At 43.3% G+C, this 16955-nt stretch overlaps 1 protein-coding gene across 12 annotated transcripts in view; it reads left to right on the top strand.

The window, feature by feature from the left end:
* Nucleotides 1-4240: 4240 nt before the first annotated feature.
* The window catches only part of DTNA (dystrobrevin alpha), a 180969-nt gene continuing 168254 nt past the window's right edge, over nt 4241-16955 (top strand). For 6 of the 12 annotated variants that reach the window (XM_066181753.1, XM_066181809.1, XM_066181832.1 and 3 more), the window contains exon 1: nt 4252-4349. In XM_066181753.1, coding sequence (XP_066037850.1) covers nt 4333-4349 — 17 coding nt within the window. In that variant the 5' untranslated portion in view covers nt 4252-4332. Of the gene's footprint in view, nt 4350-15421; nt 15496-16955 lie in introns of all 12 variants that reach the window. The other 6 variants (XM_066181799.1, XM_066181825.1, XM_066181763.1 and 3 more) reach the window with 5 other exon arrangements.

Genomic DNA, 16955 nt, shown 5'->3' with positions numbered 1-16955 from the left:
GATGATATCTGTTCTTTCCCTATGGCTTGAATCACAGTAACACAGAAATCAAGAACGAAAAAGCCAGCACAGAAAATCTTCTGTTGCTGCAAAACTGGTTGCAGAGTATGTACTAAGTGCATTCCCCATTTACTTTATTAATGCTTATCAAGAGTTCGAACAATTTGCGTGTGTTTTGCAAATAGCAGAGCTAAGTCATCTGAACATTCTCAGTGACTGAGCCTCCTGCCATTACCCAGCGAGCCTCGTGGAAATGGTGGGAGTGTTGTGCCCAGAGCAGTCAGACTCCACACTGGGAGACCAGGGCAGTGTTTTGCCCTGGGTGAGCCCATGTCCATCCCCTGGGTTTCCTTCCAGGGCAGATGTATCGTGCTGTGTTGGAGGCTGTGTGGTGGGGGGCAGCAAGGGAGTCGATGCTTGGGGGCTGCCACCAAGAGCCCCCTGTCCCCACCTGCTGCAGTATCTGTCACCCATCTCTTAAAGGCAAAAAAAAAAAAAAAAGCGGTAGTCAGGAGAGAAGCAGCACATGTATCAACACTTGGCCAAACCCCAGCTGCTGGACAATTTTGGAGAGGGCTGTTGATGTAAGTACGTAGCTGAGTAGGCTTGGCTGGAGGTCAGCTGGGGCAGTGAGGGGTGTGCAGCTTGAAAAATACTGAATAAACAGTGCTGAAACCATTGTGACAGGCAGGAACTGCATGCCTGTCAGTGCAATTACAGTCCCTACTCCAGAGCTGTTACTCCTGAACAAACCTGTGCTGAAATTTCTGCAGAGGTTAACAAGATCATTCCAAAGAGGAAGAAATACTCTTGAGTAAGACTTAGAAAGATTGACCCTGTAGGGTAGATGATGCTGCTTGTCGCAGTAAGCCCGAATCTTAAGACTGCCAAGACTAATGAATTGAAGACACTGACAGACAAGGGGAGACAAAGAGCAAATTCTGTGCACAATATAAATAGCTAAACATGAAGGGACAGATCATGCCTCTTAGGCACTTGGCTAATTTGGGAATGGGTAGGAAGTCACATGGCTCCAAACATGTTACCTCTTTACACTTGTCACTGGTACCAAATTACTGTTCTCTCTCTGCCACTCCCTCCTGGTCTGCTCCCGTTCCAGCTCCAACTCAAGCTCCCACTCCTCCACAAGAACTTACTATTAATATGTTTTCACATATCTCAAATCTAATGCCACAGAAGTCCCTGATCTGTTACGCTTGATGATGGTTATAAACAACAGACCCTGCTGAGAGAGGAGTATTCCCTGTCACAGCAGTGGTAAATCTCGCAGCTGTACACTTTGTGTTGTGCATTAGACCCTGGTATTACTGCACAGCTCTTCATCTGAGGAAACTGGACACCTGTCTTCTCTTTGGCTTATGTGATACAGTTTTTGGACATATGACCTCGGACTGTCTCATTCGTGGGATTGGGATCATGCTGTCCATGTTGACATCCAAGGTTTCCCAGTAACTTCCAGCATCATTTTCCAAAGTTATTCCCCTCTCCACACTCTTTGGGTTTTAAATACCCTCTTAGGAGACATGGGAAGCAAACACTGGCCTTTTAGAGGATTCAAAGCCAAATCTCATTTCCTCTGTATCTACTAAGGGAAACACGCAAGCTTAGATAAAAGCGGGGATGTGCTTCCGTGGATTTCCCTGCCATTGTTTTCCCTAACACTTAAGCACTCTCTAGAGTAGTTTGAAGTCCTATAAACAGCTCATTCCTAATCCTTCCTCTTCATGACTTCATTTCTGAATCATCACATTTGTCCATCACACCTTCTTTCACGGGGTGCTTCTTTCTTCCTTCCTCGTTGCCCTAATTAGAAAGGAGCCCTCAGCCACAAAGGCACAAAGACTTTTCTTTGTTCTTTTGTCTCTCTGAGCATCTTAAGCACTGTGCTTTTTAAAACCTAATGTTAACAGTTGGTCTCTGCTTCTAGTGATTATCTGCCCTTCAAGGCTGACATCTTTACAAACAATTGGGAAAAAAAAAAATCACTTGATGTACCTACTGCATTACATGAAGTTGCACCACTTGAACGGGAATCCTCAGGCTCTGATTTTCTGTGCTCTGAGGGATTTATAAGCCAGCAGTGTTAAGAGGTGGCTCTGTCAGAAAGCAGTGCCAGACAAGGCAGCTTTCCTGCAGTTCGCTGCAGCTCCTCAGCCTGAATAATAGACACATGCCCAGAACTGTTACATCAGGAATCCTGAGAAAAAGCGGTGAAGTGACTACTTCCTCGTCTGGCAGGAAGTCCGTGGCACGTTTAGCTGGAGTTTTTAATGCGCTCTGGAAGGCAGGTATTGAACATACTGGGGTCTGGCTTTGGTAATAGTGACAAATGTAACAAATGTTAGTGATTCAAAATAAATATTTCAACTTTTCGGGAATTGTCCGCTGATTTATTAGTTAATGTTTCTGTGTTGCTGGCAACACTTCCAGGCCCACAAACCTGAGCTCAGTCCAGGTTAAGAAGAGCTCTTGCCTTTCAGTGTGTGCAGACTGACCACAAAAATTACTATGGAGTTACTGTTTTTCATCAGACTATATATGCTATATGTGTTCTCAGGATGTTCTCATATATGCTATATGTGTTCTCACACTTACTCTTACACATGTTATCAAGCAGGCAGGAGATGTGGAGACTTTCTTAACATGCACTATGATACAGCCCTTTGGCTGATTTTTTTATCCCTCCTTGAGGTCTTTCCAAGTTTGACCAGTTTCCTTGCTTCCAGGCTGCTCGATCACTTTTACTATTGTATCAGTCCAACCCCTCAAACCGACATTCTGAAAAATGTAATGCCCCATGAAATCGGGCATTGGCAAGGCATTTTCAAACCATATTTTCAGCCAAAGGATTCCGGGCACAGCTTGGCCTTGCCCTGTCTGCCCTAAACTGTGCTTGCTGCTTGTCTGCATCCCTGCAATCCCCTCTTGGCAGCAGCTCAGACAAAGGCTGAAGGCTCTTAAGAAACCAGATACATTTACCAGGTTATTCTGTCTGAATTGGTGTGACTGGCAATTGGTATTTTCCTGTTGCAACTGAAAGTGTTCAATAATTCATACATTTTACATAAAGTCTTGCGCTTGTTCCGCTCCTGCCCATGTCTGAGATAAGGCAGACTTGATGGCAAGCAGTATTCGACTGAATATGCATTTGAGCATTAAAATCTGCTGTTTTGAAAGGCTCATCGTCAGAGTCGGGTTTGTGTCAACACTAGCAGCCTCTGGTAGGGACACGGACTTTGAGTTACATGGAAGGAGATTTTCCCCCCCTTCTATCTCCTAGAATGCTATCATTAATCTGTTGTGTCTAAACAACTTGGCAATGCATTGTTACTGTAAGGAAGGATCCACGGACTAAGAGTGGAAGTTTAGAAGCTTTCTAGTCAAAATCTGGTACAAGCTTTTTCAAATTATATATTCTATTTTGGGGTGGTTGGTTTGGTTGGTTTGTTTGTTTGGTTTCGGTTTGGGGGTTTTTGTTGTTGTTTTTTGGGTTGTTTGTTGGTTGTGGTGGTTTTTTTTTTGTTTGTTTGGTTTGGTTTTTTTGTTAAAATACCCTTCCTCCGTAAAACTCCCTGTGCGGGGAGCTGTACGCTTCCAGATACGAGTCTTCGTCCAGCAGCGGGTGAATTGCTGCCTTGCCCCAGGCCTCTAGCTCGTTGTGCCCGGGATCCCCTGCGGAAGATGCGCCCCCGGGGTCCCGCTATGGACGGCGGCTCGGTCGGTGGTGCTGGGGCTCAGGGACCCTGCCTGAGTGGCACAAGCTGTGATTTCAGGTGCCTGCCCCGATTTCCGAAGGCTCCGCGTGGCGCCGGGGCTCGCCGGGCCGCTGGCCCCGGTGCCCGGCAGCGCGGCGGGCGGGCGGCTCCCTCGGCCGTGGGCGGGCAGCCGAGGCTGGAAGCCCGTGAAATCCTGCCAGCCCCTCCGTGTGTGTGTGTGTGAGTGTGTGTGAGTGAGGAGAGGTGGAGATGGGGCAGATGGGGGTGGAGTGGCAGCCTGGGAGGATGGGAGAGAGGGAGGGAGGTGGAGGGATGGAGGAGGAGAGGGAGCCGGATGCCTGCGATTGGTAAAGCTCCACGAAGGCATCTGCCAGCAGGACTTCAGAGGAATGTGAAACCAAATCATTTAGAAGTTAAAGATAGACGCAGAATACACAGCATCTTGAGCCAAGGTTTAAATTCATCCCTCTCTGCCTGGCTTCTCGCAAAGCTCTGCTTGTCAGCTTGCCTCTGTCTCCTCTAGCAGCTGTCCTATTCCCTTAAAAAATAACATCATTGTGGATACTTGGGAATTACTAAGGTGGCAAAAGAGATCATGGTGCATACAGTAGGGTAAGTAGGAAGCTTGCCTCTGCATGCATTTGCTAGGGTGGTTCCTCTGGGCTTTCCTGCTACCTTCAGAGCACTCTGGCAGTTCCTCTAGGATGGGGTGGATACTTAAGTAATGCTTACCCCCGGGCGATTTAGTCTCCCGTGTTCCCCGTACGGAGCACTTGAACTTTATTCCTCAGTGAAGTGATAGCTCGTAAGGTTACTCTTCTTGGCATACCTAGGGAGTCTTGGGCTTTATTTTGCCATTGTCGTTTGGAGTGCGGTTTTCCTAACGGATGATTTTTGTTACATACCTCTGCTCTTCGTTAGTGGGACATGCTGTTTGAAATGCTGCTTATTATTACAAAGTTGAAAAACGAGTTGTTTTCCATGTTAGAGAGGATGTAGTCAATGTTTGCTTGCTTGTTTGGCCATGGTTTCACTTACAAACTATTTCCTCATGGGTGAATTTGATCACAGCACAGGGTTAATTAAATTTAACCTTGTTTGTTTCCAAATAATCCTTTTACTGGGAGTTTGATTTTTTTTTTGGTTGGTTGGTCTTTTTGGAAAAAAAAAAGAAAAAACAACAAACATTTTGGCTATCATTTTCTTTGATCAAAGTCCTTCTAGTAGAAATTTAAAAACCTGTGCATTCCCCTGGTAGTTGTAGTCCTCACTTAGATAGTGAATTTGTGAGTGAAAAAAGGAAATTCAGGCTATCATGTTCTTTCTAGAACTTATCAGAAGTAATTTCAGTATCTGGCAGATAAATTGCCTCATTGATCAATGTCTTTTTCAGGCAGTTTCTGAAACATTTCTGGTGAAGTTGTGGTGTTCCTATGCCCAAAAGGATTTTAAAATAAGCAACTCATTTGGAAGTTAGATGTAATATTTGTTATGTAGCAAGAACTTGTAGTCTGAGAGTATCATCTGAATCTGGGCTTGAGTGTGCATCGTCTAAATGCCAGCGTTGTTTTTACCATTTTTTTCTGGTCATGTGTGTTTTACACTCATAGTAGGGGAGCTCCTAACTTTGGATCTGGTGTCAGTTCACCCAAACATACTCAGAATTCCTGACGTGTTAGTACTGCCCATAATAACCATAGGAAATAGGTGCTGTCTTGCGGATAACTGAAACGCCTGACATTTTTGGTTATAGATATCAGTGCTGAGGAGATGCATATAATTACAGTCTGTGTCGTGCAAAATATGTGAAAGTGGGCGAACTAAAATAGAAACAGTTCCTCTGTTTCAAGGAAAGATGATGTGTCTGGTGTGTTTTGGTATCTTTCTGGCATTTGATTGAGTTCATCTCTATTGGTCAGCTTGCCTGAATTTTGCAAAATATTCCGCTGTGTTTGAGTGAGTGAATCTGCTGTGAAGTGTTTTCTGTGTGATTAAGTGTAGGGGATGGAGAAGAAAGAGATATATAACCTTTACGGTAAATCTGCAATAAAAAACGGATGCAGAGATGGGAAATGAAATTCAAGCCAGTTCTTTTACAGTTTGTAATAGCTGGGTGTTCTTTTCAGTAGCTCAGGCTGGATCAGTGCCTCAGTCCTGTGCTAAATTTCCAGGCCAACAGTTGCTTACATGAGGAAATTTTTTTTTACATTACATTAAGGAATTACTGTAATATTTGTTTTGAGACTGAAGTGGAAGACCTTTGAGACAAATATGTCAAGATGAGTAAAACTTGCAGTGGGTCTTGGTGAAGTTGTGGTTAGTTTCTGGCTCTTGCACAGGGTCCAGTGCAGCTTCAGGCAAATCATGTGAGCTCTCAAAGGCCCTGCAGACCAGAAGGGGTTGGAAGGAAGTGAAAATACCTTTATTATTTCTCTGTGTTGGGTACCTAGGTAGCAGTTCCTTGGGCTAGGCATCGCCTCTGGTCAGGTTTTAACACAATAGGCTTCTGTTTGCAGATGTGCTCTTCCCATGGCTCTGGCGTCCCCAAGGAGGGAGGGAGAATCCACAGATTTAGAAGTAGGGGTTCACTGCACCTTTTATAAGCTTCCTAAACTGAAAGAGAAAAATAGACTGACATTCAGAGGTGAGCAGAAAATAGAATTAATGTTCCATGGGAAATTCCTGAGTCAGTTCAAAATTTAATTGCATTTCCCTACCACAGTGTATTGCTTTTCAGAAGTTGTAGTTCAGGAGCATGATGTTCCCATTTTATTATCCGAGACCCTTCTCCCATAATTAAATGTCCAAGAGGCACTGGAGAGCTTTGTCACAAAGAAACATGCCTTGAATTCTGGGAAGTGAAGCTGCCTGAAAAACCTTCGCTCCTGGAAGGGAATGAGCATCTGACCTCGGAACAGGATGTTCCCAGGGTAAAGAACTACATTGTGGTATTAGATTGACTTTAAAAAGTGTTCTGGTCTACCTGATCCACCTGAAATAATATTTTCCAATTGTCCTGGCAATAAATGAAAAACGTTCAATAAAGTGGTATTTTCCCATAGAAAATGTAGGTGTATTTAATACAAATTCTAAATTATTATAATGTTGCCATATTTACTGAAGTGGAAAATCCTTCGCCAGCTGTTAGGGTGAATTTTTCTTGGTTAGGGTGAGTGTGGTACTGCATGTGCTCAGTGATAATGGTATTACACAGCAGCATGATACTGAGGTTTTCGGATAAGGGGTGTGGTGGCTTCATCAGGGCAAGACACAGTGACTGGAACATCTTTCCTCCCCTTGCCCTCCTCTCCCTGCCCCATTCTCCCTCACTAGCCTTGTGCTCCTTAAGCAACTAGGATTTGTTGGGAAGTGGGGAGGGAGGAAGGAGAGAGAAGTAGACACTTTCTGAAAAGCTTTTGTAACAAGGTGTTGCTAGGGATGGTGACACCCTCTTCTCGATCTTCTGGACTTCTTTCCTGCAGCTTTCCCTTCCCATCCTCACATTTCCCAGGACCTCCAATAATCCCATACAGGGGGAGGTGGAGAAGGGCTGCTGAGACAGAAGGGATGGGCTGGTAAGAGGGAGGCTGTCCTCTGTCCTTGCCTCTTCCTGCTGCAGAGGGAGGAGAGATCGTGAAGGTGCTGATCTTCAGGGGGATCCGGCAGGGGTCAGAACATTGGTGAAGCTGGTGCCTCCTGGTGTCAGGCACTGTGTGAGTGGTTGAGGTGCTACTCAGTAGCGTCACTAGCATATGCCATGCTTTCCTACTCTCAGGAGCTGACTGTTTGGTGTCTCCTAGGGAGAAGCACTGCTTTGTCATGGTGGTGGCATGTCTGCTTCTCAAGGAAGCTGGTCACGTCCCTCCGTTTTTGTACCATTACGTTGTAAGTAACTTTGTCATGAGAGTTCAAAAACATCCTTCTTTCTCAGATGAAAATGTTTGCATTTTTGGGTTTGCAGCGTTTTTCCCGTTTAATAGATCCTACACTTTTTTCTTTGCAAACCATGCTAAAACCAGTGGCAAGGATATGCTTATGGGTATTAAAAAGCCCTCCTTGCTAGATTTTACAGTTACTGTACATGGTTCCCATTTTTCTTCTGTCATGATCTTTTTTGTCTTTGTAAAACTTTGTTCTAGCCTCATCTTCAAGCTTTTTGCAGTGATCATAAATAAGAAAATGGAAGTGTCATCAGGAACTGGTTGGTAAGGAGTTTCAGGGCTGTCTCCGCAAGGTACCTTGATAATGTGCTGGTGTTTTTCTGAGTTCCAAAGAAGCAGCTTATAGTGATAAAATTTCCTTTATCTTCCTTTCCTGATTCTTCTCCCAGTGATTTGTTTGGCAGAGTATGACAGTCTGTATGGTGCACCACACTGTAGAAAACCTCGATTCTGTAATTTTGTAATTCTGTAAAGAAAACACAAACCCACCCAACCCCCAAACTAATGCAATTATTATGTCCTCTGCAGCCATATTATCCCTCTGAGCCCATGAATGGGAACACAAGGAAATTGCCTGTCCGAGCGATGTCGGATCTCCTGCACTTACTGTTCATTCCGGCTCCTGGTGTATCAGGGAATAAAGAACTTCCTGGCTAATTATTATGGTATGCAGTGACTTTACCTGAAAACACAGCGATACTTCCCACTAATAGGATGCTTAAAAATGCATCTAATTGCAGCTGTGGTAGTTGAGAGAATGCCTAACAACTAACAGTCTTGAAAAACCATCCTTCCTGGCAGGGGACGTTACCGGAAACTGAGTTTCACTGTCTCTTTCCTGTGTCTGAACCAATTACATGGCGTCTCGCTATAAAAGTTGATTTGGGGATTATACTCTGAGTAATAAAGAGATAGGAAATCATGAATCTTTCTTTATTAATTCATTTGGTGGCGTGGTGATGGCTGTTTGCTGAACATAACCTTCCCTGGGGCAGTGGAGGGAACAAGTCAGCTTCTGTGCCTGTGATCTTTGTCATGCCATGTAGGGAGAGGGTTTGGTGTATCCCATTCTGAGAGCAGTGATGGTGATACTTGTCTGGTTCTGTGAAGAGCTCCAGGATCAAGAGATGAAAAGTAGTACCTACATGCTGCATTCTTATTTTCTTTTATGCCTATGGTAAGGATAAGACTGGTCTGGTATGAAATACCTCTTTGTAAATTTATAAGAAAATTTGCATTAAGTGAAACCTAAAAAAAGGGAGATAAAAATGAAGCAGAGACAGAAAAGTCTGTCAGCAAGTAGACTTTCAAAGCAATTTGATGACAACTTGTGACTAGTTTTTTTTAAACACTATGAAAGTAAGCAAAGGCAAAGCACAGAGGAACATGCTTGAAGTGAAGTTGTCCTTGAGTACTCTTTACCAAGTAACAGCTGCAGATAGAATTAGTAATCTTGGGCTTTCCTGCTACATTTTAAAAATACCTCTTGTAATGGAAATATACTGCTTTCTAGTAATTACTACCTTTTCAGTGCGTGTTCATTCTTAATGCAACATTGTCCTTGGAAGAAGATCAGGGAACACTTTGATTCTTTCCAGATTTATAAAGCAATGATTATTTGGCTATCACAAGTCTCTGTCCCCCTGTTTCTTTCTAATTAAAATACTCATTTGTATTGGATTAAGTGACCTAATGTAATATATGTGTGATATGGAAATACAATCCATTCCCTGCTTTTAGATCACTTTTTTTTTCCTGTAAATTGCTTTGAGAATGATTACATCTAAAAAAACCCCCAAAATGTTAAATTACAAAGGCAACACATTGATTTAATAAGTTTTTAACTTCTGAGTTGGTAATTCTGAAATCTTGTCACTTTTTTGACATGGAATCCTAACTATCTTGTATGACTGAAAGCTTTCTCACCTACTTGAAAAATTAGTCTAGGAGACATGGCTAATCCTTTGTCTTGGTATCTTTTTAATTGCTCTTATGATAGTAAATACTTAACTTTTCTTCGAATATACACCAACACTCTTGCTTCCAAACAGATGAAACAAATTTTCAAACAGATCTAACAAAATGCAAAGTGTTTTATGATTTTATTTTTGTTCCTAAAATTTTGATTAGTTTCCATGTCTCATTAGGGAAAATAAATCACATCAGCTTAATGCAGCTATATATTGTATTGTGCTGGTTGGTACAGGAATGCAGGGAGAACCTAACAAAGCTGAGAGTCAAGCTACATTCTCTGCCAGGCTATTCTGTGAACAAGCCATGTTTTTTTTTTTTTTTGTTCCTTGAAAACTCCACTTCTGATAATGCTATCTATCATGTTACTTCCCCTACAACTTATTCTTCATCCTGGCTTCCCAGCTTTCTCTGCCACCTTCCAGGCCTCTCAAACCAAAGCTCTGAGTTGTCTTCCCCCTGATTCCAGCCACAGAGTTGGATGACCCATCAAACACAGTCACAGCAAGCGGGGCAGGCTGGCCCCACATTCAGAGGTGGTAATTCAGCAGCAGTCCTTTCTCCATCTTCTCTGCTTACCTAGAGAATCTCAGGGGGGATATTTCTGGAGGAGACACATTTTCAAATACAAGAGGTTGTCTGTGGCTTGCAAGGAGCCCCCTGAGCATGTCTCCCATAGATCCATGTCAGTTCAAAACAAAAGTCATCAGCAAAGGTGCAGACCTCCAGCTGCCAGAGCAATCAGTTGCCCTTGTAAGCTCTAAAGCTCCCTGTGAGCCATCCTTGGGGATGAAGTGTGACTTCTGTTAAACTCAGCGGCTGTTTGGTGATATTGACAGGAAAGTAACAGTTGTATCTGCCTGCAGAATTTTTGTGTGTGAAACAATGGAGGAATGAAGGCTTCTCAGCAAAAGAATAGTTAAAGATTTCTTTTAGCACGGGTGGAACTATTTCTTTTCCATAACTTCAGCTTTGAAACTTGCTTAAAATTTGTAAACACTACATTCAGCCTCACACTGATATTTGATATATAAAGTCTCAGATCAGCCATACAATTTAGCAGAGCAACTGAAAAAAACGTTTTTTAGTAGAAAGTGGGGTAAACAGAGGAAACTTGCTAAAATGATAATGGCAAAAAGCAATTATGTGACCCTAGGTGATAGTAAATATGATTTCACAAATCATAAAGTCAAATAAATAAAGAAGGTAGTGCATAGTTGAAGAGAATCCAAACGAATATAAATTCTTCATCTACATTAGATCTGGTAATGTATTCCTAAACAGAATTAAAAGTCTTGGAGACTAAAGACTTTTGGAAAAATAGTAGTTCCAGGCTCATGTGGACTCTTTGCAGAATAGTACATTTTCATGGAAGGGGGAATAGGTGGTGGCTGAGTGTCATGCAGTTACTCACAACTTGGTGGTAATTTGGGTGAATGGGCCTAATCTTTGCTGTTACACTTTTTATCCACTTTTGTTGGAACAGTGTATTCTCTGTGAAAAAGGCACCAACTAAGAAGATAGACTGGTAATTTTTCAGGCCACTCTCATTTTCTGGAAGCGGAAGTAAATTCCTTGTGCACAAAGCCCAAGCTTTGTAACTGTGCATGTAAAGTACTAAATAAGTCATCCATTGTGTTATGTCCAAGAGAAACCAAGCTTTGCTAGAGAGCAACCCCAGCCTAGCCAGGTCTGTCCATACCTATTTCACAGGTCATTGATCTTATCCTTTTTCTATTGTGCACCACTGTTAGGTGAGTGCTTGGGCTTGTGCTTGGGCTTGTACTTGGCTTGACTGCCTATTACTGACAGGCTCTGTACAGAGCAAGGACATAAAATTGGGTATTTCAGCCTTGGAAGAAATAGTCCTACCTGCTTTTCCACTCTGCTCCTGGTGGATAGAGCAAATGAAAAGTGGAGAAGTTTATGCAAGTACTGGCCCAGTCCTTGATGGATTTCCAGTGTTTTGCACTGTGTGGTGGTGAAAAACTACAGACAGCTTGGTGCCTTTTGTGAAGCAGCATTGCAAAGGGCACTTTCGTCTTCTTGGTTGCACAGAGGCTGCAGTGGTGGTGTGTAGTTCCAGAAGGCTCACTGAGCTGTATCCTTGTAACTTTTGACGCCAGTACTGCCTGGGGAACAGCCAGCGGGACAGCAGCTCTGCAGGAAAGGATAGAGGTTACTGTGGATCTCCGGCTGAACATGAATTGGCAATGTTGAGCTGTTGCACAATAGAAAGGGGAGAAAGGAACACACAATAGTGGGCTGCAGGTGGGACCACAGCCTGCAGGGAGCAATCCCCATTGGTGAGCTCTCAGCTGGAGTTCCGTGTTCATTTTGGAGCGCTGCTCTTGAAGAAAATGCTGACTGCTTTGTATGTGGAGAAGAGGGCAAGAAACTGATCAGAGATCCACAGGACGTACCCCAGGGGGGAAGCCCTGAAAGGGTTATGTTTTCTGTGCCTAAAGAAGAGCAGGCTGTGGAGGAGTGAGTAGGAGAAAGGCAGGTTTTCAAGCACAGACAGCACAGTACAGGCTGTTGCAAAGACTGGGCCAGTAATCTCTTTTCTGTGCCATGGACAGAGAGAAATGGATCTAAAATGAAACAAGGAGGAGGACGTAAACCCTATGAAAGTTTTATCCACAAAATACCCTGCCAGTGGATCTTGTGGAGTCTCCATCACTGGAAGTGTTAGGAATGACTTTAATAAACATGAACAAAATGTATCTGACTCTGTCTCACGGTGGGAGGTGGATTACATATCTTCCCTACCATCCCTATGATTTGACGATACTGGTGATAATACTGCTCATGGAATTATTTTAGTGACAGACATTCTTTCTAAATTCTGGTTGCAAAGATCTCTGCAGAGTGGAATGTGTTTTGCTGAGGTGGAGGAGGCACTTAATCATCATATAATTTCCTCATTTTGAAATGTTCCTTAGATAAGGCATAAACAGCTGGCTTTGCATTTCATCTCGAATATCATTGTCCTGAAATACTTGGGGACATCACTTTGTCAGCTGGCACTCGACAGTCCATCCTGAATCTGAAATATGTAATTGGATTCTTCGGATGAAATCCGAGTTTCCTTTGAAGTCATGGGGTTTCATAGGGTAAAAATTTCACACGGGGGACAGATTGATGTCCACTTGTATGTGCTCAGCTTTACTGTCCTAGGCAGGCCTGTTGTTTTCAGGACAAGGATACAAGGAGTGGGTTGTAAGAGCGTGTAACCTTTGCTGTGACAAACATTTGGTTGCAGAAGGGGCCCTTTGGAGTTCTTGAGTGGGTGAGTGAGAGCTTGCAACAGGCATTACATGAGGTGAATTAATTTTTTTTTCTTTTTTCAGATAATATGAACAAAACTAATTTACACCATCTGTTCTAAAGTAAACAGTAGAAAAGCAACCTTCAATTTTTTGTTTTTGTTTAACATTTCTTTTGATATTACTTTAGGCAGTCTGTATTCTCTTTAGTGTAATTTCTTCCCTTTTTCTCATTGAGGAGAGGGGTGTTCTCCCCTGAAATGTGTTTTTATTGCCAGTGGTCTTTAGTTTGCATTTAGTATTCAGACAACTATAGTTGAATGTTTCTCCAGCTACTGGATAATCCCTCCTGATGAAATGCACACAGAGAAGTCTCCAGGTTCTATGAATTGGAGGAATTCCATTGGAAATATTCTGGCTTTGTTTATGCCAGTGCTGATTCAGAGCAATTTGATTGATCACAGATTGAGAGGAGGTGATAGTCAGAATGTCGTCCTAAAAAGGAGATCACATTGATGTAGAAGTTCAGTGTCAATCTCAGAGCTGAGAGTTAAATTTTTGTGCCTCATAATGCATTGCATTTCACGTCCAGATTTCTTTGCAGGCTTTTCTTAACTGTGCCACAATGTGCCATGTGTAGGAATTACATGTGTATACCTAAGGCTAAAATAAGCCCACAACAAAGTACAAACCCCAGACTTTAGGACCACCAATACATCAGTTGTTAATACCCTTACAGTGTTATGCTAACACCAGAAACATCATTAAATTGGAATGATTTGAAACTGCCGTTAGGGAAAGAAGATGGAGGAAAACAGTTTCATCCTCACAACATCATGTTTTCCTTGACCTACTTAGACTAGGGAAGAAAATGTGTCCCTTCCCATTACAGCAGAGTAGGTTTGTTCAGCAATTTTATAATGCAAACGCACAAGAGAAGACTGGATTTCCTAACCACTCCAGGAGGATTTGGAAAGGAGAGTAATGTTATTTCACACACTTATGACTAAGATGTTTAGTTCCTGTCCAAGCTATAATGTCATTAGTTTAATCAATTTGGCAGAAAGTGCTTAGAGAGAAAAAAAAAATGGAGGGGGAAATACTTGTATTCAAAGGTGAGAGGAAAAGGGCAGTGCTTGGGCTGCAGCTGTGCAGAGGGACCTTCTGTGGGCAATGACATTTCCTTTGTCTTTATCTTCCCTGTTTCAAAGCCTTTGGGACTGCTGGACTGGAAGTGGGGGAGTCCTGAATGTGGGTGCAAGGTGCATCCCTGCACATCCAGCACCCCTGCCCAAGCTACCGAGTGGGGACCCACAGCTGCAGCTAAAGCACTTCCAGAGAAAAATCCTGTGTGCTCTTCCTCCTCCACATCTCTGCCATGAGCTGGGAGTGAGATGCAGGTGTCTGGGTTACTCCAGCTATGGCGCATGGCACTGCTTATGGGGTGGGCAGCATGTGGGGTTTGGGGTGTAGCCCTCCTCCTCTAGACTTGGGTGTTATAGTGGTACTTAACTTACTTGTGGTTTGCTGTCATATGCCTGAGTTAATAAACCGCATTTATCTGAAAATAAACACCTGCGGGTAGTCCTTTCTGGGCTGCTCAGGTCACATTCCTCCACAAGGTGTTGTTGGTAATTTAGTATTGTCAGAGGCATTAGTCACTGCCATAGTAGCTTAATAATGCACGGTAGGAGCCAGCTGGTAATTAACAAATTAGAGATATCATCTACATTTTCCCTCAAATATTTCAGATGTAGCAAAAATAATTAAAAGGAGAGTGCTTCAGGTGTTTAAAGCTGTTACTTATATTTAAAATATCTCACCGTGTTAGGAAATTATTCATTGTTTTAAAGGTCAGCTAGGCCTCATCCTGCTGCTGTCCCAGGATTCTGTAATTCACACTGAAGAGCTGTGAAGCAGGGGAAGGGCCAGACTCCTGTCTTTTTCTTTAACACTTTAATTCTGCATCATTTAGCAAATTCATGCCAATGCCTGACTTCTGTGCCTGTTTTTAGGAGTGGCATGAGTTTGTAGGTCTCAGCTGCTCTCTTTTTCACTTAACTTCCTTTCATATTAGGAGTGTCTTGCATTGGAAGGTTATGTTTATGTGTATGTGATGGAAAGATGAAATTGGCTTGTAATTGAAGCTAAGAAGAGAAAAAGTTAACACAAATTGTATGAAGCTGCAACTCTGGGACAGACACCACAGTATGAATGAAGGTGATGATGGGTTTCATTATGTAGTGTAACTAAAATATGCTGGTATGCACAAGCTTGCCTTAACTCACTTGGCATCTCCGTATTTTATCGCCAGATGGTGACCAGCAGTTTCAAACTGAGATGCTCTCAATTACCTATGCGTGATGATTGAGAAATAGTATACTTTGATACATCTCCCATCCACGCTGCTTCAGCCCAGTACTCCTTGATCCTCCTGCAGCCTGGCTCTAGGACTCGGCTCTGAGTATCACAAGCCTTTGACTCTGCTTTTTCTCCGGGGCAGGATCTGATCTGGGCACTCTGAGGCAGACGAAGCAGGGAACAGAGCAAGCGATCGGAGGAGCATCATTTCTACGGGTAGGGTGTGGTGTTATCTGTCTTTGTGGGGAGTGCTTGGGTACTGGCAGTGGCTTGGAGAATTACGATTTATGTCTGAAAACATTCTTCTTGGAGATAAAAAATGGGCTTTGGAAAATGTGGCTGGGGTGCTCTTTGGTACACAGTGCAGAGTTTTTGTCAGACAGTTTGTGTTCAAGCTTTGAACTCATGGTACAGATATGAGCAGCTGTACAATGTAATGAAAAGCAGAGAAGAATCTGCCCTGTAATACCTTTGCTCTTTGCTACTTTTAGTCACCTCCACATCGATGGAAGAGCACTGGGGGTTTCAAAGCATGTGTTCCTGAAGCTTACAAAAGAAAAGGAATTCCATATGCAATTTCTGTTAAGATTTTTAGCTTCTTAAGAGTTGAGCTGAGGTGTTTTGAATGCTTCCTAATACTTTTTGGTACTGAATCACAAAGGGTAGAGATAGAAAAAGGCTGCTAAGTTATTCACACAGCACTGTTAACAGCATAGACTTGTTTTGTGCACCCTGAATTCTCTTCTGTTGTTGTGGGTGGCCTTTGCTTGCGGTCTTTCTGGTAACTTTGTACTGACTGTTGCCTCAGCAGAAAACTTTCTGTGTTTGTACTGTATAACAGTAGAGCATGAAAGTGCAGGCAACACCGAGTCACAGAGCATGCAGACATGGGGAGAGAGTGATGCTGCTGGCTGCCCCCGGGCTGGGTGAGAGCAGAAACACAGCAGCGTGCGAGCCTTTACCTGTGATCCCACGGCGTGCTGGGGACCAGCCTCACACATCCCCGCCTGGTGCCAGCAGCGCAGCAGGCACATTTTGCACATTTCCTGCTCCTTCCACTGTCCACACCAAGGAGCCTGTTGAATGCACCGCTTCTCTGGTTTTGTTGGTATTCCTGGATTTCCCTCAGTGCAGCACAAGTGCAGGCTGTAGGGATGGTCCTAGTCCTGGTCCTGGTTCTGTCCCAGGCTGTGGGGCGGCAACTTGGCACACACACAGACCTGGCCAGGCTCCTGGCATCCATAGCCCAGACAGGGCTGGGCCATCTCACCTGCATATATCTCTCCCAGTGACAGAACAGTGTTTCCTAGTGCAGGAGCTCTTCCGATAGGCAGGGCCTTGCAGGTCATCCAGGGATTACAAGGCACATCAAATTTTACAGTTTTCATCCCCCTGAAGCCCTTCATATACACAATTTCACAGACTTCATAATGATTATGGCCTGTTAAACTGCTGTATAAATATTGGCACTACGTTTTTTAAATTATTTTTTACCCTTTGTGTTAATTCAGTTCATGACCTTCACACTTCAGGTTTTTAAATGCCACTGCATTCCATAGAAGACTAGATTGCTGTTGAGGGGAATGAAAATAACTACCATAGCAAGAGGGAAAAAAAAAGTTTTGTTTCTTCAGTCTGATACAGTTCATGTAATGATGGAAGGTAGGTTATGTCTT

Source organism: Chamaea fasciata, unplaced genomic scaffold (assembly GCF_029207755.1).
Source record: "Chamaea fasciata isolate MVZ Bird 193981 ecotype frontalis unplaced genomic scaffold, bChaFas1.0.hap1 SCAF_1, whole genome shotgun sequence".
Lineage (NCBI taxonomy): Eukaryota > Metazoa > Chordata > Aves > Passeriformes > Sylviidae > Chamaea > Chamaea fasciata.
The sequence above is the reverse complement of the archived record's forward strand: the minus strand, read 5'-3'. Positions and strand labels throughout refer to the sequence as shown.